Source organism: Clinocottus analis, unplaced genomic scaffold (genome assembly GCF_023055335.1).
Source record: "Clinocottus analis isolate CAN_PGR_092001 unplaced genomic scaffold, fCliAna1.0.p SCAF_10, whole genome shotgun sequence".
In the NCBI taxonomy this organism is placed as follows: Eukaryota; Metazoa; Chordata; class Actinopteri; order Perciformes; family Cottidae; genus Clinocottus; species Clinocottus analis.
Window position 1 is genome coordinate 4,063,790 of NW_027175821.1, and position 22,331 is coordinate 4,086,120.

General features: G+C 49.5%; 4 protein-coding genes across 5 annotated transcripts in view; 3 read left to right on the forward strand and 1 right to left on the reverse strand.

The window, feature by feature from the left end:
- Window positions 1–595: 595 nt before the first annotated feature.
- lpar4 (lysophosphatidic acid receptor 4) lies at window positions 596–5,634 on the forward strand. The gene is made up of 3 exons (XM_068595433.1): window positions 596–891; window positions 3,623–4,421; window positions 4,540–5,634. Exons 2-3 carry the CDS (start codon window positions 3,846–3,848, stop codon window positions 5,044–5,046), a joined length of 1,083 nt encoding a protein of 360 aa, XP_068451534.1. The 5' UTR covers window positions 596–891; window positions 3,623–3,845; the 3' UTR covers window positions 5,047–5,634.
- Window positions 5,635–7,705: 2,071 nt separating this feature from the next.
- p2ry10 (P2Y receptor family member 10) lies at window positions 7,706–10,902 on the forward strand. Its single transcript, XM_068581698.1, has 4 exons — window positions 7,706–7,835; window positions 8,988–9,221; window positions 9,339–9,519; window positions 9,621–10,902. The coding sequence occupies exons 2-4, from the start codon at window positions 9,037–9,039 to the stop codon at window positions 10,587–10,589; spliced, it is 1,335 nt and encodes a 444-aa protein (XP_068437799.1). The 5' UTR covers window positions 7,706–7,835; window positions 8,988–9,036; the 3' UTR covers window positions 10,590–10,902.
- An 881-nt stretch (window positions 10,903–11,783) lies between these two features.
- Window positions 11,784–16,715, forward strand: gpr174 (G protein-coupled receptor 174). 2 transcript variants are annotated; one of them, XM_068593085.1, is made up of 3 exons: window positions 11,784–11,856; window positions 14,403–14,788; window positions 15,765–16,715. In XM_068593085.1, the coding sequence occupies exons 2-3, from the start codon at window positions 14,585–14,587 to the stop codon at window positions 16,629–16,631; spliced, it is 1,071 nt and encodes a 356-aa protein (XP_068449186.1). In that variant the 5' UTR covers window positions 11,784–11,856; window positions 14,403–14,584; the 3' UTR covers window positions 16,632–16,715. The 2 variants fall into 2 exon arrangements, with proteins under 2 accessions (XP_068449186.1, XP_068449195.1); XM_068593094.1 differs by lacking the exon at window positions 11,784–11,856 and adding an exon at window positions 12,832–12,890.
- A 266-nt stretch (window positions 16,716–16,981) lies between these two features.
- LOC137791779 (integral membrane protein 2A-like) overlaps window positions 16,982–22,331 on the reverse strand; it is a 6,052-nt gene continuing 702 nt past the window's right edge. The window contains exons 2-6 of the mRNA XM_068586934.1: window positions 22,058–22,195; window positions 20,560–20,739; window positions 20,292–20,402; window positions 18,767–18,911; window positions 16,982–18,372 (exon numbers count right to left, since the gene is read on the reverse strand). Of these exons, the coding sequence (XP_068443035.1) occupies window positions 18,278–18,372; window positions 18,767–18,911; window positions 20,292–20,402; window positions 20,560–20,739; window positions 22,058–22,195 (669 nt within the window). The 3' untranslated portion in view covers window positions 16,982–18,277. The remainder of the gene's footprint in view (window positions 18,373–18,766; window positions 18,912–20,291; window positions 20,403–20,559; window positions 20,740–22,057; window positions 22,196–22,331) is intronic.

Below are 22,331 nucleotides of genomic sequence, written 5' to 3' on the forward strand. Positions count from 1 at the left end.
TGGTCGATATATGAGAGGATGATTAGCTGATTGCAGACAGGTGTGGACGATCCAGGAGGACCACGCCCACACAGACAGACAACTGCCCGTATCATGTCATTTTTTACTGTATATCAAACATGAATCTGCAGAGAAACGAGTAACTGAAGATGTATGAATTCACACAGCTTTAATGGAAACACTCACGCAAGTGTCTCAACGTGTATTGAGTTGTTACTTTCGACCACACAACTGAAAGGCCTGTTATCACACGAGCAGACCGTGTTACAGTGGCGCTAACGCAAACAGCGAGAGGCCTGCGTGTGTATGTATGAATGTGTGTGTGTGTGTGTGTGTGTGTGTGTGTGTGTGTGTGTGTGTGTGTGTATACATGACAGCAGCCAGTCTCCCTCTCTGTCCTTCCCTGCTTCTCCACAATCCCCTATTCACCCTCCCCTCCTCCTCCTCCTCCCCTATACTGCCCAGCCGAGGTGCCATTGTCTCGTTTCCTGTAGCCTCGCGAGCAGCCCTCGCGCACAAACGCCCCTGTGCCCCCCCCCCCCCCCCCCTCCCCCTTCAACTCCAAGCGCACGGACGGACGGAGCGAGTCGTCTGGATTAATTGAGGAAACTCACACCCGCAGTGTTTTTTTTGCGCTCGATAACTGCAAAAAGAGGCCCCGTGACTCCCCTCTGCAGTAGTCTGGTCCAGAGGGTGTGTGGGTGTGTGTGTGTGTGTGTGTGTGTGTGTGGTTGTGTGTGTGTGAGGGGGAGACGTCGAGCCGAGCGGCACCGAAACATTCAGGAGAGAAAGACGAGCAACAAGTGTGGAGTTTTTGTCCTTTTGACAGCTGCGCCGCCGCCAGACCGACAAACCCCAGCGAGCAGGAGGTGAGCTGTCATCCTTCCAGCTGTAAGTCCAGTCCGCTTTGTCTTCACACAGTGATATCTTGCTTTTTGTTGTGCGGGGTGGAAGTTGACAAAACCAACATGTTTTGTCTGTAGTTGAAGGGAAACTTGTGAGTGGCTGCTTTCCACATGAGAGAACTGATGTAGCTGCAAAATCCAATTATATGTGTAGAGCAGTTACAACGCAGCTACTGGGCTGTGAGCTGCTGTGTTTAAGTGTTGCTCATCCTTTAATGCAGGCTAATGCAATTTTAAGAAGTGAACTTTGTATTTGTTGCAAAGAATTGTTTATCATATGCAGGAAATAGATAAAATGGTTCATTTGATGCGTTCAGGGCCACAGAACAACACCCTTTATGGACTCATGCAAATGCAGCGGTAGTGGAAGAAGTACTCAGACCTTTAACTTCAAAAAAATGTCAAAATGTTTCCTAATTAAAAGTACACACGTGTCAGCATCAACATGTACTTAATGTACAAAACGTAAAAGTACTTTATTTAGCCTTGCCCATTTCAGATTGTACCACCAGACTGTAAGTAGTGATGTGTTAATGTGTACAAGTTGCTGCTGGAAAAGACTCATTTCAGAGACTTATTACATATTTATATGAATTATCTGAAAGTATGTAGTCAAATGAATGTAGTGGAGTTACTTACACATGTAATAGTCTTCTTAAATACATTGGAATAAAAGTGTAAAGTTGCTTGAATTGGAGATACTCCAAAGTACCTCGACATTGTATTTATTATACTTAGTGAATACACTCCACCTCTGAATAACAGTGGGCCTCAAGTCTTAGCTGCTGATTAAATCTCAATCCAGGCAGCACCTAACTTTTCTCCACAGTCTCAACAAAAATGATTGTGTGTGTGTGTGTGTGTCTGTGCGTGATAACAGTTTCAGCACATTGCAAACCATATAAAGCAGTATCTGGAGGACTTCGTATTCATGTATTCATCATCTGGCTGACTGTGATGCAACTCGGGACGCAGTTCGAGCGAGAGCTTTCTGATTGCGAGCACGCTCTGTGTCGCTCTGCTGGCTGTGAGGAAGATGTGCTCTCCAAACACCGCACGGCCTGCTTGTCCTCCACCTTCAACGCTCCCCGCCTCCGCCTTCCTCCTAGCGTGTGAGAGAAAGGAACAGCTGGATGTGAGCTGAGCCTGAACTCGATCCGATCAGATCAGCGGGTCCCAGGGGCCCGTTTCTGTCGCTGAGGAGGAGGAGGGGGGGCTTTTTAAATGTGCAGCTGTCCTCGACCTGTGCATGAAAATCCAGGTCTGAGAATCCCCCCAGTGGGACTCCTAGAAATCCTGAACATGCGTTCAATGTGCCTCTCCAGGTCCGAAGTGGAGGCGGTTCTGGTTTCCTTACATTTAAACTGTCCAGCAGCCAAATCCCATCTTCTATGGAGTCGGCTCCCTGAGAAACTACATCGGCTGAATTTGAAGCCGGCACTGTCAGAGGTCCTGGGACCGAGCCACAGTATACAGAACCCTACAACAGTGTGTGTGTGCGTGTGCATGTGTGTGTGTGTGTGCGTGTGTGTGTGTGTGTGTGTGTGGTGCAGACGGGTACAGTGAGGGCATTATTGTGAGGGGTCCGGACCAGCCAAAGCTTTTCTGAGGAGGCGTGTGAAAACGCAGTAAAGATGTCACACCGCAGCTGGCACGGGACAGGGCTGATGGACTGCTCACACACACACACACACACACACACACACACACACACACACACACACACACACACACACACACACACACACGTCCTCTTTGTGCATCTGTGTGTGTGTGTGTGAGGTGAAAAGAGCGATACGAGTGACTCTTTCCAGAGACTCCCTGGATTTATCCATTTTTTTACACTCCACGCCAAAAGGCCGACCTCCTCACTGCTGCTTCGGCTTCAAACCGGCCACTGCGAGCGTTTAGAAACGGCGCTTTGCATGAAGATGGAGGAGATCTTCTAGCTCACGATGTTGGTAAATCTTCAGAAACGCACAGAAAACGACGTGAACCAGATTAGAGTCTTTCATTCGGGCTGCGCTCCTTGAGTCTCAGTCTGTTGTTCTGACTCGGCCACGCAGATCCAGACGACTCCAACTCCACTTTGTTCTCGCACAAATATTTTCGCTTCGAGTAAAATGGCTGGAAAATGAATTTTACTTTCAATTGTTCATGTTTAACAACCAAACTATTGTGTGTGTCATGGCAACGCCACCATGCTGACTCGTGTACTTCCTGCAGTTGCAGCTCGGCCTCGCATGCTTTCTGTACTTCTGCGGCTGGGAGTGGAAGCGAGTGAATGCAGATGAACGGTGTTTTAATCTTTTTTATCTGCAGTACAGACGTTTCACCTCTCGCACCACCAATCAGACTTTATTTATGCGGACAGACCCGCTGTACAAAGCCACACACGCTCTGACAAACATGCACACAAACTGAACGTCACACAGCTATGCCAACGCTGGAGGCTTGACTGAATAAAAGTCACAAAGTTGATTGTGAAGTGTGTATTTGGAGGGTTTGCATGTTGCTCAGAGGTCTTACCTGAAAATATACGACACCTCTGACTCGCTCATGGTAACAATCGTTCAAATTCAAGTAACAAATGTCTGCCATCTACACATAAAACACACTATGGGTGAACCATTGTGGAGTGCTGGAGTTGTTTGCTTCTCTTTCTGTAACTTTTATCGTGAGGAAGTGACCGTCTGTCTTTCCTTCTCCCTCCACAGGATGACTGAGCATCCTGACTGCCTCCGCCTCCGTTTGTGCGTCTGAGCGTCCACGATGACTTGGAGGAGACCTGACTGGTGGAGCCCCTGCTGCTGACACCTCCAGTCCCCCAGACATCCGCCTCGACCCCCGACCCCACCCCCTCCGCCCGCCCACCTTACACCCTTTCCTGGCGGCTTTGGCGAACCCTTTTTTCGCCTCGTCCCCTTTGAATCCGTCGCCATGGCCAGCCTGGTGCTCAACGAGACCGGCATGGAGGACTGCGGCATCGACGACTCCTTCAAGTACAACTTGTACTCGGTGGTCTACAGCGTGGTCTTCGTCTTAGGCCTGATCACCAACTGCGCCGCCCTCTTCGTGTTCTGCTTCCGGATGAAGATGCGCAACGAGACCACCATGTTCATGACTAACTTGGCGCTGTCCGACCTGGTGTTTGTCTTCACGCTGCCGTTCAAGGTCTTCTACAACGTGAACCGCCACTGGCCTTTCGGGGACAGGCTGTGCAAGGTGTCCGGCACGGCCTTCATCACCAACATCTACGGCAGCATGCTCTTCCTCACCTGCATCAGCGTGGACCGCTTCCTGGCGATAGTCTACCCTTTCCGCTCCCGCTCCGTCCGCACGCGCAGGAACGCGGCGCTGGTGTGCGCCGCCGTGTGGCTGACCATCGTAGGCGGAGGAATATCCGTGACCTTCTTCTCCACCATCAACAACAAGCACAGAGCCACCACGTGCTTCGAGGGCTTCTCCAAGAGCACCTGGAGGACCTACCTGTCCAAAATCACCATCTTCATCGAGGTGAGTGAGGAGAGTCGGGCTCTGACAGTCAAACATATTAACGAAGACACCGTTTGTACAGTTTTATAAGCAAACCAGAGACACGGCGGTGATTGTCATGCATCTATCTCATCCCCAGATTGTGGGCTTCCTCCTCCCCCTCCTGGCCAACTTGGTCTGCTCCTCGCTCGTCCTGCGGACGCTGCGGCGTCCCATGACCGTCGGTCACGGCTGCAACAGCAAGAAACGAGTCCTCCGGATGATTCTGGTCCATCTGGGCATCTTCATCATCTGCTTCGTCCCCTACAACTCCATCCTCTTCCTGTACGCCCTGGTGCGGACCCAGGCGCTGGCCAACTGCGCCGTGGAGCGCTTCGCCCGGACTCTTTACCCCATCACGCTGTGCCTGGCCAGCCTCAACTGCTGCCTGGACCCCGTGGTCTACTACTTCACCTCGGAGAGCTTCCAGAAGAGCCTGACCATGGGCGGCAAAGGGTCGGGCTCCCGGGCCGAGAGTCTCCCCCGCAGCGAGGCCGACACCCAGGACACGGCCAACACGGCCAACACGGCCAACACGGCCAACACACTCCCCAAAGACACGCACAGCCCGGCCAGCAACGGAAAAGAGTCCGAGAGTCAGTTCTGAGCGAGGCCGACGAAGGAGGACGGTGTTGGTCGTCGATGGGGGAAGAATTTACAAAAACAAAAACAAAAAAGCAAATCAGCTGTTTGTTCCTGGAAGTGACAAATACATAACTCAGCAGATTAGTTAAGTCCTGAGGTAAACCCTGAGGTATGGCCTGGGCTTTACGGATTACTCCACCGCTGGAGAGCAGAGGAATGTATCTGTGTGTGTGTGTGTGTGTGTTTGTTATGAGAGAACACTACGGGGATCAGAGCGCCGGCCACACCGCGACTATTGTCCAGAGACACGCAGAGACCGCAACACACACACACCATCACTCAACGCACAAACACTCACAAATGCACTGCTGGATCGTGGGTAGAATGGACATTTCCATCTGCATTGTTGGATCATGCTGTTAAGTACTTTTGTAAACTCGCTGAGCCCTTTTTAAAGTTGTATTCAAGCTTTCGCAGCACATTGTATCATGTTAGACTTTAATGTTATGACACTCGTTAGCGCGGTGAGACCCACCGCAATTATACCACAGGAGCTAAATGTGTCTCGTGTTGACATTTGAGGCCATTAAATGTCTGTTTTCAACTGCTATCGTGGCTGCGTTTGTTATTTATCCCGTTGATTCGGTCAAACTAATCTGAACTGGTCTTTGTCAGCATGTCAGTAGGTTTGAACCCACGAGGGAGTTTTTTCTACTCTTCATGTCCGTCAAGCAGTCCGGAGCGATCTGCGGCTCCGATCCAGCGGAGGACCTTGGCCTGTGTGCCGTGTCACTGGCCAAATGCTCATAATGACTGGAGCAATGGTCCATTGTTTGCCCCTGAATGAGGTCTCTCTGTCTTAATCTGGCCTTACACTGCAGATCGGCTCAAAGTCTCTTATGCACGGCAAAGTACGGGTGAACACTTGTTGAGCAAACCCCCCCGACTCATTGTGTTACGGTTACGCTGCTGCACGAACAGCCAAACAGTGATATCAGCCGAGTCCAGCGGTCTGCGTGCATGAATTTGTGGTGAACACTTTCAACCCGAAAGGCCTTGAGCGTGCCGTCAGGATGTGATTAATGACAGCTAGCCAGCTAGCCGAGAGAGCTTTAATCAATCTTTAACTTTCCTTAAAAACAAAAACCTCACCGTAGAGAGAAAGTACAGATCCACAGTGAGCTGCTGTAGCTGTCCCGGTCCAGCGTGTTCCCGGCTTCATAGTGCGTTTGTCGCGGCAAAGACCTGCAGCTGGGGTCGTCTGTAGGTTTCTTTGTGCACGCGACAGGATCCTGCTGCTGGAGGGTGGAGGGGACGGGGGGGACGGACATGTCTGTCTGGGACGTTGTATAAGACGTTAGCACAAGTTGCTTATTCATTCTCCCTCCATGCGGAGTCTGAGATTCATGGCCTTACTTGGGAATGTCATACGCCTCTATAACTGCAGTATGTACAGTAGGTGAGAGAGAGGAGGGGGGGTATAGTAAGTCTAGCGGTGTGACCATGTGCATCCAGCAGTGGAGACGGAGGGACAACAGACGATGGACTCCTCTGGGATTTGGGTCAAGGGTGAAGCAGGGAGAAGGGAGAGGAGGACGGGTGGAGAGGGAAGGAGCCGGAAATAAGAAGTGGGAGTGTAGAAAAATATGCAAGAGCTGTCTTCTGCCGGTCCGTGTCAAGATTGTGCTGCAATATTGCAGCAGAAGAACACTCAATGTGTACTTTTTTTTCCAATGCAGCAATCTGCTCAGAGAGGACACCGAGTACTGAGAGCGTTGGCCTGCTCTGACCTCTAGTGGCCACGAGCCGGGACAAAACCTTTGAGTGAAAACACCGGCACTGACTCCACCGACCGTTAACTGCCATGTTTTCCGTTGCTTTCTGCATGTGTGTGTGTGTGTGTGTGTGTGTGTGTGTGTGCGTGTGTGTGTGTGCGTGTGTGTCAGTAAGTCTCTGGGTGTGACTCCGCAGGTGCAGAGTGGTGTGAAACTAACAGGATGGATAACACAACGCCGCTGCCATCTTTTCTCGATGCCACGCAACCGAAGCCTTGTCACCGTGACTCAAAGGACACACATCGACACTCCTCGCTGTCGGCAACCTGAGAAAAACTACTGAAACCTACTGGCGCAGGACTGAAACACAAACGTGGGACATTCACACGTACGTCTGCCTCTTAATATGATGCATTGATAAACATCTTTGAAAAAAAGGAAGCGTCGCATCCCGATTGAGGAAGTGCATGATTGCAGTTTTATCTCCAAAACACTGCAGGATGCAAATGTGACTTTGCAAAACAGCAGAGTCGTGTAGAAACAACAGGCGTGCGCTCGGACTCGGCTGACCAGATTCAAAATATAAAGAGGTGAGAGGAACTAACTTCTTCATCCCCCCCACGCCTGTCTGTCTTCTTTCAGATCGTGGCCTGTTGTTTAGTGTTTATAAACCACACGCTCACACAACACTGTGTTTTGAGTTTGTTGCTGGAGCTCAGTGACGTCACAAACGGTAGAAAAACCCTCGCGAGGGCAGCGTTTCCCCTTCCTGTCGTCACCATATCTAAGAAGCAGCCCGCAGCAGACGACACACACACTCTCGTGCAAAGACATCGACGCAGAAACCACAGCCAGCCGCGGCTTTTTAATGCAGACGGGTCTGCGCCGCTCGAGTGGCGCAGGGGCGCGGCGCCGTTGACCTTGTTTTTTGCCGCCGCACAGCTGCAGGAGGAGAGTTTGTGCGTCAGTCTGCGGGAGCATGTGGGCGCCGGTGGTCACTTCCAGGCTCTGACCTCTTCACTCCATCCACAACCAGGTAATCGTGTCGTTTAGTCGCTTGTGGAGACGGCGTCACGCCGCTGTGCTTTGTCTGAACATTTGCGGTCGAGGTCACGCTTCTCACTTTTACTGATGATTTTTGGGGTTTTTAAAAAAAATCCTCTTTCACTTAGTGGATCATCACAATTTATCAAATGTAATGTTACAGGAGTTAGACGTATGTTTCCTTCTTTTTAAAAGATTTTGGTCTCTGTTGTTGTCGTGCAGGAACAATTCGATCACTTCTGCGCTGTTTGATGATTTTAAAACGTCACTAGAGATTTCATTTGAAGAGCGAAGTTTGAAAACAAACTCAAACTTGGCTTTCGATATTGACAAATTACTAAACAGCAACGCTGAGAAAATATCCTCTCAAGTTTCCACAAGTCTGCGCTCTACTTCCTTAAATTGAAGTCTAAGGACAAGCTGTTGTGCAACTCTGCTGCACCTGCAGACCGATCGGCCCTCATGGGAGGCCGGGAGGTTTTCAGTAAAGCAGCATGAGCGGCTCTCTCTTCGGCGCAGAGGAAGGGCGTGTCCTCGTCTTGATGGCAAAAGGAAGGGCGATGCTTCAGAGATAAGTTGACTAAATGCTGTCTTTCTTCCACGTGTTTCCTGCTGCAATCTTTGGCCGGACAGAAACTCTTGTGATTTCATTTGGCACCCAAACTTTGTCGTTCTTTCAGAAAGCCACTGAAAGCTACTGATAAAACAGCAACGCACTGCAGTGCAACAAGAATTTGCTGTAATATTACAGTAGTGGTCCCTTGGAAGTCTTCTGCATTAAGGAGAAAAGCTAAAAGAAACTTACATGATTCTGCTTTAGGAGGATGACCACGAGCCAAAGATGAGACTGAAAGAAATTGTTCTGCAATAGAAAAAATGTGCAATTGAACATTTTGTAGTTTCAGTTTCAGCAGCTGAAGAAGATCATGCTGCACAACCAAAAGCTCCAGAACGGCTGCTGGTTTGAGAGATTGTCTTCCCAACCTGGCAACCCAAGTGCTGTCCACAATAATAGCTCATAGCAGATGAGCTGTGAACCATTTTTAAATCACGTTAAAGCGTCATTAATTATGATTTCCGAAGTCTCAATAAAAGGCTCTTTTTAGTGATTGTGCCGTGAATTGAGCTCCTTTCACCATTGCAGCTGTTCGGTGTGTCAGTGACGAGATGAAGGACTGAGAAAGGCGCGAAACATGACTGCGAACGCGTCCGGCGCCGTGAGGGAGTCCCTCCTCAACTCGTCCTCGCAGTGCGGACACAACATGACCAGCTGGGACGAGCGCATGGACACCATGTACACCTACTTCTACCTGCTGCTCTTCATCCCCGGCCTGCTGCTCAACACCACCGCTCTCTGGGTCCTCTGCAGGCACATGAGGTACCCACACACACAAATACACACACATATGTATATTTATATATATGTGTGTGTGTGTGTGTGAGCGTGTAAAAACCTCAAACACGGTCTGAGTCACTTCTGCATGTCGCTCCGCAGTAAGAAGACCAAGGCGGTGATCTTCATGATAAACCTGGCGTTAGCAGACTTGGCCCACATCCTCTCTCTGCCCCTCCGGATCTATTATTACTTCACACACACCTGGCCCTTTGGACGAGGCCTCTGCTTGTGCTGCTTCTACCTCAAGTACCTCAACATGTACGCCGCCATCGTGTTCCTGGTGAGCGGAAATAATGCCAAGACGGCGTTCAACAAATTCACTTCAAAATCGGGCCTGTAAATTTCATGTCGCTGTTAAATTCATGTCTTTTCCGTCCCCAGGTGTGTATCAGCGTGCAGAGGTGCGTCTTCCTGCTCAACCCGTTCTCCGCACGCCGGTGGAGGCGGCGCTACGACCTGGCGATCAGCATCACGGTCTGGGTGGTGGCCGGCCTGGCGTGCTCGCCTTTCATCCTGATGCGGAGCAGCAGCAGCAGCAGCAGCAGCAGCAGCAGCAGCAGCAGCAGCATCAGCAGCAGCATCAGCAGCATCAGCAGCATCTCCACCAGTCCACCTGCAGCCTACAAAGCGTCCCATCCTCTGGATGCCCCTTCTACCCAGCATCCTTTAGGTTACGCCGAGCTTTACACGTCGCCGGCGAGCCCCGGCGGCGGCTGTTTTAAGGACCTGCCCATGCGCCGCCTGTCGGTCTCTGTGGCGGTCACCATGATGGCTCTCGCCGAGCTGTTTGGTTTCCTCCTCCCTTTGGCCTGCATCAGCTACAGCTCCGTCCGCATCGCCCGCTCCCTCCGCCAAACGCAGACGCAGGAGCCGCCGCACAGCCCGACGGCGTTCGGCTCCTCGACGGCGGCGGCGGCGGCGCGCGGCCGGCTCCAGTCGGTCACCAGCAACTGTCAGGCGGACAAGTGCCAGGAGAGGCAGACCAACGCCGAGAAGCGCCGCGCCCTGCGCATGGTGCTCGGCTGCTTCGCCCTCTTCTTGCTCTGCTTCGCCCCGTACCACATCAACTTCCTGCTCTACCTGATGGTGTCGCAGGACATCGTGTCCCACTGCGCCACCAAGCTGGCCGTGCGTCAGTTCCACCCGGTGTCGCTGTGCCTGGCGAGCACGAGCTGCTGCCTCAACCCTCTGCTTTACTACTTCCTGACGGCCGAGTTCAGGCTGCACCTCACCAGGCGCACCTCCTCCTTCACCGCCTCGCTGCTCTCCTCGCCGGTCGTTTCCCAGACGCAGCGCCCGGCGCCGCACAGACTGACGAGCATGGAGAGCAGCTGCTCGGACAGGGAGTAGCGTCGTTAGCGGGAAGCGCCGGTGCTGTTGTCACGATTATTAAGGGTCACGATGAGGTTAGTTAGTGTTTTCCTCATCAAATGAAACAGAAACAGCAATTATAAATCGACTGACAGGATTCAAGTCGAAGCCGTCCCAACGGAAAGACCTTGACCTCAATGTGAAGGACCTGACACGACTTGGGAAGCAGCAGATCTTCAATCTGCGACAGAAAAATTGACGTCCGCGTTCGCACAATATCCCTGTGCGGGCCTTGTGTACATAAGCTACAGCTTGTTGTTCAAGTTTGGGAAACGCGCAACAACTTCCAAATAAGCTAAATGTCGTGAACGTATGTGTTTGTGTGTAAAAGGCACGGTAACGTCGTGTGAATAAAAAGTCTCTCTCTCCCCTCTGGTGCTGTGAAGTTTGTGTGTCTTTCTTCAAGTTGACAACAGGTGCCGACTCACTTCCTCACCGCAGCGCCGAGCGGTGAGGCCAGTTGGCAGCAGGTTGCATCAGCTTTGACAAACCGGTAGCTGCCAGTCTCAGAGTTTGTCTTCATAACTGAAAAGTCAGCTAACCCCACCCACCCTCCATCTTACATCTGCTTCACCCGAGTCTTGAGCCCCAAAACCCCCCTCGCCCTCAGGCGGTCGCAGCCCACCGAAGAACCCGCCCACTTCTGAACCCATCGCTGCCACACTCGATGTCACCTGACTGAAAGTACAGTGTTGAGAAAGGAGCCAGCAAGCAGCTTAAAAAGGCCCCAAATTTAAATTCCCTGTTTCTAATTTCAGTATTGACTCAATCTGTGTGTCAAAGTGCACATGTTGTGCATCATTGCAGCTCACAAGGGGGGGAAATAGCTATGATAGCAGAAGTCATGGTGTCAAACATTCTTGTAAACCACACCCCCCCCCACACACACCTCTCTACACACACACACACACACACACACACACACACACTCTCACAGGAAGTCCTGTGTGTGCTGTAACACTCAGTATAGCAGAGAAGGAGAAGCAGAGACCCGTGCAGACAGATCGCAGTGAGAAATCGACACAGGAAACGGCTTCTGATAAGAGAAGAGAAAGACAGTAGAAACTGGATACCAAAAGCGAGAGAGAGAGAGAGAGAGCGAGAGAGAGCGAGAGCGGGCGGGACGGGGCGAGAGAAGGACGTTACGGGAAGGAGGGAGAGAGGGAAGGAGGGGTCCATGTGTTGTCGGCCGATGCTTCACCATCCTGCTTTCTGATGCGACGCGGCCTCGAACGTGGAGCCAGAGGTGAGCTGCTGATTGTCAATATCCTTTAAAAGAAACGAAAGAGTTTGAGCTTCGTGTGTGTGTGTGTGTGTGTGTGTGTGTGTGTGTGTGTGAGCCTGTAACAGCTGGATGCCTTCAGAGTGGAGTCATGCCTCATGGGGGTTCTCGCATTTTTTCCTCCAACATGAGGAATGTCTGTTATGTCGAGGGTGTGAGTGTGTGTCTGTTGGCCCGTCGCCCTCGAGCTGTCCGTGTAATGTGGGATGATGATGATGATGAAGGAGGGTGGGGGGGTCACGACTTGTTTTGTGTCCTGGCACCGACACACACGTGGAGGCCATCAACACTTTCAGATGCCGATACACGAGGCGAGATAGCATCTCTGAGTGGAAATGGCAAGAGGCCGCCGACAACCCACAGAGGGATGAATCACTGCACGAAATGAGTGAGTTTTTACAGCGTGGATATCCGACGAGTAGAGCTGCCGGCTCTTAGAGGAAGGGATGTCGCTCTTGATGTGTGACGATGACGCTGTCGCTGTCGCTGTCGCGTGGAGATGATGTGCAGTTCCTGGACGTCACATAAGGGCCTTGATGGGTTATCGATGTGCACGCCACGACACTCGCCATAAGCGCGTAAAAGAGGGAAAAGAGTAACTGCGGTTTAACTTTGAAGAACATGTGGACAGCCAGTGAGAGACGCATACTGTACGGGTACATGAGAAATAAAGAATCACACTCAAACGGATACAGAGAGGTCAAAGGTCAAAAGCTCCGGCGTCGGGTTGAAGGGAGTCACAGAGCAGAGGGCAAAGCCACGAGGAGGAGGTTGTTGAGGTTGAGTTTGAGAAAAGAAAACCCTCTTCAGTTTGTCTGCTGGTTCACTCCCCAGGAAGTAGAATTGCGAGGGCGTTTTTGTTTTCCCTGAGTGTTTCCTGAGAAGATGACAGTTAGTGTCGAGGCGCTGAAGCAACTGGAGGAAAACACAGACGACGACACGGAGGTCTGAAAACATTAACGGAGGAGATGATGGGAGGCAACTGAGCGACTGGACAGGTGAGCTGAATGAGCTGTAGGCAGGAGGGGAGGCCAACACACACACACACACACACACACACACAGACAGAAACTCACACACACACACACAGGCGGACAGGTGAAATAAGCAGGAGCAACAACTTTCACTCAAGTATTCTGAATACATTTTGCTGATAACGTTCCAGTACTTTTAGCGAGGAATACTTTTTATACCGGACATTTATGTGTATTTTTACATTAATGTACAGGCACTTTTTCTCAGGAGAAGGATCTGTGTACTGGGCATGTAAAGAGGATGGAGCGTGTCTCCAGGTATCTGCCGTGACCGCTGCGATATCGTGTGCTTGAGAGACAACCCGTAATTGCCTTAAGTAAACTACATTTGACTGCAAGGCACGCTTTACAATACGCTGTATTCAAAAGCAGCGGCGATGTACGTGAGGCAAACAATCACTGAGTTGCAGCGAGGTACTCGGTGTGCAATGTGTGTACTTCTACTTCTGTGAGCCAAACTCACCGTGAACTGGCGATATTAAGGATAATCAGCTCCTCTTAGAAAAACACGCTCTTGTGTGTGTAGATTTCACTTGCAAACTAAAAACAGAAACTATACTTTACTGTTAACCACAACTTCCTATTTTTGCAGTTCTATATGAGCATAACTAGGATCAGAGTCAAATCAGAAAACAAAAAAAAAAGACATCACTGTACAAAACGAGGATGAATCTTCACAATGCACTTTGTGAACTTTGACGGTGTGTATGAGGACACCCATGGGCGTCATGTTTACAGCAGTGGGTGGACAGCACCTACAAGCCGGAGGCTCAGTTCCAGAGATGACTGAGTGTTTCCATTTCAGAGTTAAAATAAATATCTGAAGTTGTTAACCCTTTTTTAACCCGCTGTATTTGAAGGGTTTTTAAATTTCAACACAACAATTTGATGTTAAACTACTCAACAGATGTTTTCTTCATCTCAATCAGAAGCAATATAAACAGCAAATATGGCGAGTTAGCTCGCTATCTGGGCTAAAATGCTTTTTGAAATCTTTATAAATGACTTTCATGTTTGCGCCGTTGGAAACGTGAAAAAGCGCAATGTGCTTATTGAGAATGTGTGAATTCACCACAACAAAAGCGTCACGCTTCATGCGCGCACACGCTTCATGTCCTGCTCCGGTATGACTGCAGCTAACCGCGCTAGTTTCACTGAGCGCGGCTCACACCGGCTCATTGTTGGCAGCAGGTGGAGAAGCTGAACTGTGAACACTGTGTGGGAGACGGTAGCAGCACCTGATCCCTGCTTTTGCATAGCTGTAAATGCAAAAGCAACTAAGCACATAGTCCCACCATGTGAAGTCGTGTTCTGGAGGTGTGTGTGTGTGTGTGTGTGTGTGTGTGTGAGTGTGTGTGACTGAATGCTGTTCAGTGAAGCCTTGACGGCTGTGTGTGCAACATGCTGCCGTTAAGAAGTACATTTTCCAGCAACACTGTCACCATCCTGCTGACTGTTTCTTTTCTCCTCCACCAGGACACCATGTTCCCGGTCTGAAACATTGACGGCTTACAAGCGCCGGACACACACACACACACACTTTAACTTCACCCACTGAACTCCTCCTCGCCACGATGGACAGCGCGGACGCTCAAACCTCACCGGCCCTCCAGCAGCGTTGCTGATTCAAGCCCCCCCCCCCTCCCTTCAGGCTGAAGATGGACGTCGCCAACAGAAGCTGCAAAAGCAGTGAAGACTTCCAGGTGTACCAGCACCAGGTGTACGCCGTGGTGTACAGCGTGATCTTAGCGCCGGGCCTGCTGGGTAATGTGCTGGCACTCTGGGTGTTCAAGGTCTACGTCAGAGAAACCAAGAAGGCCGTGGTGTTCATGATGAACCTGGCTGTGGCCGACCTGATGCAGGTAAACACCCTCCATCTTTTTTTATACACACGTTTATGGATGTATCTGTTCGTCTTATCTCGTCTAATTTGACTGGGCTTTTTTTTTTTATTACTAACATTTCCTGATAAACTCTCTGAGTCAACGATACGGCTGCAAACTAAATAACCGTTGAACAACTTCACTTTAATCCCCGAATAAGGGTTTAGAAAGTAGTTAGTACATTATACTTCTTGGGATTGTTGGTAACACATACAATGAACTTGTAAGGACATTTTTAGTGGGATGAATCTCCTAAATGAATATATAAGAACCTATGATGCGTCATAACGTGTGTAGAGAGTTCATGAACTCAGTATGATGCAGCTGTGAGGCGTTAATGAACAAACACACAGGGACACGTGTTTTATATGTGTAATAAAACATGTATATCTTATCTTTAACATGGCCTCATGGCCTTCATGAGCAGAAGGAACTCGCTCAGTCATCATGGAAAATAAAAATGCATTTATGGACAAATTACTATTAAATCAATTAAAAAAAAATATATATATATATATTAATATATATATATAAATATATTAATTAGTTAATATATATTTCATTTAATTTAATAGTAATTTATCCAAAAATGCATTTGTATTATCATTAACTTATTTAATTAATACAATAAATAAAGGGTTATTATTCATTTCATAACGGTTGTGGACCGTTCAATATGTCTATACAGTCAGGAGGCTTCAGTTATAAGTGCTGAAATATACATTAACAGACGTTTTGAAGTGTCCTTATCCGAGCATACAACAACAATAAAGTGTTTTTTTCACTTTTTAACTGCTGGAAAATGTACTATAACGCAACGTTGCTTGTTTCGTACAGTTCAAACTGTGAGCGTTATTTAATGTATAAATATTGTGTCAAAGGTGCGTTTTAAAGTTTAGTGCACGCTGACATCACCTGGTCCTCTGAGACGTTCTTTGTCCGTCCGCCTCCTCAGGTGCTCTCCCTGCCGCTGCGGATCTACTACTACCTGAACAACACCTGGCCCTTCGGCCACGCCCTCTGCATGATCTGCTTCTACCTGAAGTACGTCAACATGTACGCCTCCATCTTCTTCCTGGTGTGCGTCAGCGTGCGCCGCTGCGAGCTGGTCATGCGTCCGCTGCGGTACAACTCCTCCAGGCGGAAGGGAGACCTGGCGGTGTGCGCCCTCGGGTGGCTGCTGGTCTGCCTGTGCTGCCTGCCCTTCCCCCTGCTGAGGAACCCCGCCGGCGGCGGCGGCGGCTCCGGCTCCAACTCCAGCCGCCTCGCCCCGGTGTGTTTCTCGGAGCTGCCCATGAGGGACGTCAGCGTCCCGGCGGCCTGGGCCCTCCTGATCCTGGCGGAGCTGCTGGGCTTCGTCATCCCCCTCGTCCTGGTGCTGGCCTGCACCTGCCTGACCGCCGGCAGCCTGCGGGAGCCCGCGGCGGGGGCCTTCCCCGACCGGGGGGAGAAGCAGAGGGCGTTGCGGATGGTGCTGAGCTGCGCGACGGTCTTCCTGCTGTGCTTCGTCCCGTACCATGTCACCATGCCCCTGGACTTCCTGGTCAAAGCCGACGCGCTGGACAGCTGCGCCCTGAGGGACCTGATCCGCCGGTGTCACCCCGTCACCCTCTGCCTGGCCAGCCTCAACTGCAGCCTGGACCCGCTCATGTACTACTTCACCACCGAGGAGTTCTGGAGGCGACTCAGCAAGCCGGAGATACCGGAGAGCATGACCTTCAGCAGGCGGTGGTCCTGTATATCCGGGGGAAGTGGACACAGAGGACTGGAGCTCTCTCTCGGTGCTGTTGAAGGACCGGCATCTCAACAACTAAAACCCTGAGACGAAGCAGCGCCTCGAAGACGAAGGGCCGCGTCATTTACACGCACAAATACATGAACAAAAAGATGTGCGTGCGTTTTAAAAAGTGTGTTTTTTTCTATTTATAGATTTCAATAAAATAAGGTGCAACTGCTCTTTCTACAAGTTGTGCGACCTCTGTGAGGAGAGAGCTGTTCCTGTTATGAAGGATGCTCGTCGCGAGCAGTGCCAACAATCAAAGAAACACCGGGAAACACAGAAAACAGGCCGACCCTGAACCAGCCCACACTTCCCCCTCTGGACTCGATGAGCCGGGACGCGCCGGTGCCGATAATAATAATATTAATAAAAATAAAAGTAGCCAAACAACGTTCAGTAGGTAAAGAAATGTAACCTTTTATTCAGCGACAAAGTGAATTTGTTTCAGTAGCTGCACACAACATTGGTTTTTAATCTAATCTTCTAGTATTTGTTAGACAGAGACAGACTTTTACACACACACACACACACACACACATACAGTACACACACACGCGCACACACACTTCCTGTCTGATTGTCTTTCTGTGCAGGCATCAAGTGGAAAACCACTGAAAACCACTCGGCTTGATTTGGCAAAAGGCCATTTTTAATTCGGACTGTCAAACTTTTCCTTAAGGGCTTTCAAAATTCACCGAAGGATTCTTTACAAACTTGTTCTTCCCGTAACAATTTCAAATATAGAGAGTTCTGCAGGAACTTGGAGCCTCCCGATAGCGAGCGGCCGGCCCAGATCCATAAATAAGAATATTTTTTGTTTAAAAAAGTGTTTGTTTTTTTCAAATTTGGTAAAACTTCCCTTTCAAGCGTCCATTCCAAGCTTATCGTCACAAATGAGGGTTTTTTTTTTCTACACAAACACGAGTCTGATAGGGTGTGCTGCACTGCTCACCGTCTATTACATTAAATAAAATCACCACCACACAGCAGGACAGCAGAGGCCTCTGGGAAATATCTACAACAACAAAAAAAGGAAAAGGGGGGGGGGCGACTGAGAGCTCGGGGGTTCGAGCCCCTCTTGTGCCTTCACCTAACGCACACGGACCCCCGCGTGTCGCGCGTACCTGACGTTCCCCGGGTGGCGTGTGCTTTATCTCGCTGCTCTGGAAACCCCGGCGCGAGTGGGAACGGCAGACTTGAGACGCGGACCGGGTCTGATATGAGTCACTTCTCACTTTCACAGGGGTTTCGTTCAGTGGAAGGACGCGAGCTGGCTGGGCGGGTGTTGTGAATACAGTAACGACGTCAAGATAACTCAGCAGGAAGCTACGGCAACACAACAGAAACCAACAAAACAAATGAAACTTAGCATACTGGAAGTTAGCGGGCTTGACGCTGGTTATTAGTACAAGACTAACTAGTGACTACTTGAGCGAGAGAGAGCTATGACTCATACAGGTTCAGGGGTGGAGGGGTTAGGCTATATATAAACGCTGGAACTTAAATTCACTTATCACTGGGGTTTAAAAGCGAGGGAGGCAGAAACTGGAGTGAAGTGTTTTGTACAAAAGTCGCTTTCTGCTGAAAGCTGTTCCCTCCGTCGCCCACGACTCCCTCCTACACTCTCTCTCTCACTCGTTCTCTCTTTCACACTCGCTCCCTGACACCGACGCCCTCGCGCTTTCCCATCAAGCCTTGCAGATCCGGGTCTCCGTCACAAACTTGTTCTCAAAGTGGTGGACGGTGAAGCACTCGTCGGCGGAGCGCTTCTGGATGCCTCCACCTGGCGGACACAGAGACACGCAAAAGGGTTAAATATCAACCTCTGGTTTCCAGCTGGAGTGACATCAGGACACAGAGTCATAACCGGTGGTCATAACTGTAGAGACGTTATATTTACAGTGTTGGTACTTGTAATTTGATCAGTGCTATATTTATCTTTTAGAGGAGGCACTAAAAATAGTCAGTTTTACGTATTCAGGATCTTAAATTAGCCATTTTTCTTCGCTCCTTTTTTTAAAAATCAGCTTGATCCTTCTCAGTTCATATCACAGCTTATGATTCCTCACACAAGCGGAGAGGACACACGTGAAAATCTCCTTTTTTTTAAAAATGTGGATGAAGCGCATCAACACGGGACAGAAGACTGAGCGTCCGTCCGTCGGAGCCGTCCAGACCTGGGAGGCTGGAGCGCCGCTGCATCCTGTACGTCTCCTTCCCGTCGCACAGGCGGCGGATGTAGAAGCCGAGAGGCTTGATGTCGTCGATGCGCTCCGTCACCACCAGGTCCTCGTGCACCAAGTAGCTGCGGTAAGAGCCGGACTGGGGCAAATAAAACAAATGAAAAGAAGAAGGAATTACCACGCAAAGCAGTCTTCGTCTTCACAGGAGAGAAGCAGCTCGGGCAAACACGACCGCAAACACGCGTGAAATTCTCCGAGAGTGAGAAGGACTTTGTCCGATTAATTAACCATCCTCAAACTTCCTCAGTCTATGAAAACACTTCCACTTTTGAAATTTGCTGATTGCACCACCGCCCACCCGACACCAAATGCTGCACAACATGTCGTGTCGGAGATCTCGGTGAAAACTATTGCTGACGTGCCGTCTGACTCTTCTCAAACTCTCATACTACTACTCAACTTTTGCATATGAAAAGCAGTCAAAAACTATTCCTACGATTAAAAAAAAAAATACAATGATTTCTTGCCGGGGTAGCACCACAGCTCTGTGGAACAATACTTTACATTTTCATCATAACTTTCAAACAAATAGCGGTGCTTATTCACATCTGCCTCAGTTGTACTTTGTGTTGTTGTGCCATGTACGACATGCTAATGTGCTAAACCGAGACACTGTCAACATCATACCTGATAAACATCGGCATGCTAGCATGCTGACGCTAGCATGTAGCTCAAAGCACCGCGGTGCCAAAGTGGCCTCGCACAAGTCTGCAGACTTTACAGTCGTCTTGTTACATTTAGGCTGTAGTGAAGAAAACACACGCGCTGCAGGGATGAGCAACACGGGCGGGAGTGAGTCAGCGCTGTTGCACTTCCAGTTCCCTCGTCCCACGTCAACGGGTTTGTGGTTAACACGAGCTTAATAGATTTAAAAGTTAAGTTAAGAAAACTTCGGTGTAGTTCGCTGACAGCTTCACGTCAGCGTCTTACTTTGCATTCATTCGTCAAACATAATACAAGTACAATTGATTTATGAAGGTTGTCTGGCTGAACATGTTAAGTATCAGAAAGTTATGATTAAGGTTAAAGTAGTTAAAGTAAAGAAAGGGATCCTGTGTTATGTTAAAATACATCATCTATGCAGCACTTAATAGACAAATGCACTGTTTTACTGACACTTTTTCACATCACATATTTAACTACAATTAAAGAAATTTATTTAAAAAAAATGCGAGTACTGAATTCTGCTGGCGGTTACTCAGGCAGTGAGTAACACAGAATGTCTGGGATCTGGGAAGATGATGCACGCCGGACATTTCTACTCGACAAATGACAGACGTGACAGATTTGGACGGGATTAAAGCGCAGAGACAATCTCTGTAATTATTATAAAAGCCCTGAATATCCCCAGGTAATATTTAGCCCTTCATATTTGGAGCTTATGCGTGAGCTGGAGTGAGAGCGCTGCGCCCTCAGATTTCTCTCTCCGGCCGCCGCCGCCGCCGCCACATCCACTCACCATCAGCTGGGAGAAGAGGTCGATGAGGTCCTGAGGGAGGAGCACCACCGAGGTGTTCAGAGGGATCACAAAGCAGGTCCTCAGAGTCAGGTCCAGGTATGCCGTCAGCTTCTACTCACACACACACACACACACACACACACACACACAAAGACGGCAATCAGGAAATAATTAAGCCGCATTAGCAGGAGGCAGACCAGCATCTGCATCGCTGTAAGTGCTGGAGTCCACACGTGTGTGTGTGTGTGTGTGTGTGTGTGTGTGTTACCCGGTTGAAGTCGTGGAGGATGTAAGCGGGGTCCCCGGGCCTGAAGCGGGGAGGCGGGACGCTGATGACGGCCATGCTGTCAGAGATCTCCACCTCCTCCTCCACCTGCGGCAGGTAGTACGGCTGGTTCTCTCCGCCAGCGGACACGTCACTGAACTGCATGGCGCCGTGATACAGCCTCTGGAGGGGGGGGGGGGGGGCATGAAACCACTTTGACGCACACAAGGACACAACCAACATCCTGACCTTGTGTTGAACAAATGTATCATCGCTTGTGATTTAACGATTTACTTCTTCTGAAAGAAGGTCTTTCACTTCACTTTAACTACTTCAAGTAGAACTCTTTGGGTGAGCAAAGGAAGAAAAACAATACGTGCCACTAAAAAGGTTCAGTTTTCAACACGCTGTGAGTTGACTCTTTGCTCATGCAACCACGAGCGCAGCAACCGGCCTCTCGCTGCAGCGCCGTGGAGCCGCTGGTTTCAAGTGGTTTCCCTTTGCGGCATCTCAGCTCTGCTCACGAACTGCGTGCGCCCGACACAGATAACACAATGCAGCTGCACCGCTCGCTCATGAGATCTAAAGTGGCAGGATTAAGGTCTGAAAATAACAACGCTTAAAGCCGCATTAATGGATTTATGACCACTAGGGGGCAGAAATACATTTATTATTATTATTCCATCAAGTTTTGTACTTTTAAAAAAATGAAATCTGTAGTTTCTTTGCAGGTATGTTACGTGTATAATTGTTTTATGACAACGTTGTGGACTGTTGTGTTTGTTCTTAGGAAAATACAAGCTGCATAATCAATATTAGGGACACTTAGATTTAGGAATGAATCTTGTATTAAGGCAAGAAGAGGCTCAGGTCTTTACTATCCCCATTCAATTTCAAAGTGTAATGGATCTCCTAAACAAAGTTGAATATCATTAAACAAAAGTGCTTATGCATTTCATTAATTCTTTCATAAGACATTTTTAGCTTTGCTGCATTTGCATAAGATAAGGAACCCCCGTGGGCACAGAGAGACGAATGAGAGACCCTCCCCAACGAACACTGCAAAAATATGTAAGTCTGCACTTTCTCTGAGGGACGGAGGAGAGTGAGAGTCAGCAGTCTGGCTTCCCAGCGGGGCCACAGCGCCCCGTCAGCAACACAACGCTTTAATAACTTCACAAACTCAAACTACACATCCTGAGCTGCTGCAAGGACGTCAATGAAAAAAAAGAAAAGGGTACATTAGTCCCATGTTGTCCATCTTTGTGTATTCACATGCAGACTTGAATGTGGATTAAACATTCAGAGTGTTGTTGTAATGTTCCAGTAATGCAGCAAGTTTAAACCACTGTGCCGCCTGGAGGGAAGACACATTACATGTGGCTCTTTGACAAAGTTAACACATGACAGGTAGACATGTCCTCAGTGAGTTTAATACTTAATAACGACACCACGCCAATACACACGTCATACTCCAATAGGATACTCCAACATGATTTACCTTCGGGGTGAAATATCGATAGAGACACGCGCCCCCGACGATGAGCCCGCTGAGGATGAAGGCGATGCCCAGCAGGGTGAGCAGGCAGCGGCCTGTGGAGCCCTCGTTGCCCGCTGGAGCAGAGCCCAGCTCAGGATCCTACACACACACACACACACACACGTACACACACAATAGGGTCAGCACATCAGCAAATACTGGCTCCTTGGGTGCATTTACTATCAACATTCACCACACACAGCTTTGACTCGGTGACCCTCATTGCATGTTTGGC

Bases quoted from the DNA above. Each gene is read 5' to 3' on its own strand.
- lpar4 (XM_068595433.1), top strand. From the start codon at position 3,846: ATGGCCAGCCTGGTGCTCAACGAGACCGGCATGGAGGACTGCGGCATC. The intron at 4,422-4,539 runs GTGAGTGAGGAG...TCTCATCCCCAG, and splicing joins AAATCACCATCTTCATCGAG to ATTGTGGGCTTCCTCCTCCC.
- p2ry10 (XM_068581698.1), top strand. From the start codon at position 9,037: ATGACTGCGAACGCGTCCGGCGCCGTGAGGGAGTCCCTCCTCAACTCG. The intron at 9,222-9,338 runs GTACCCACACAC...GTCGCTCCGCAG, and splicing joins GTCCTCTGCAGGCACATGAG to TAAGAAGACCAAGGCGGTGA. The intron at 9,520-9,620 runs GTGAGCGGAAAT...TTCCGTCCCCAG, and splicing joins ACGCCGCCATCGTGTTCCTG to GTGTGTATCAGCGTGCAGAG.
- gpr174 (XM_068593085.1), top strand. From the start codon at position 14,585: ATGGACGTCGCCAACAGAAGCTGCAAAAGCAGTGAAGACTTCCAGGTG. The intron at 14,789-15,764 runs GTAAACACCCTC...CCGCCTCCTCAG, and splicing joins CTGTGGCCGACCTGATGCAG to GTGCTCTCCCTGCCGCTGCG.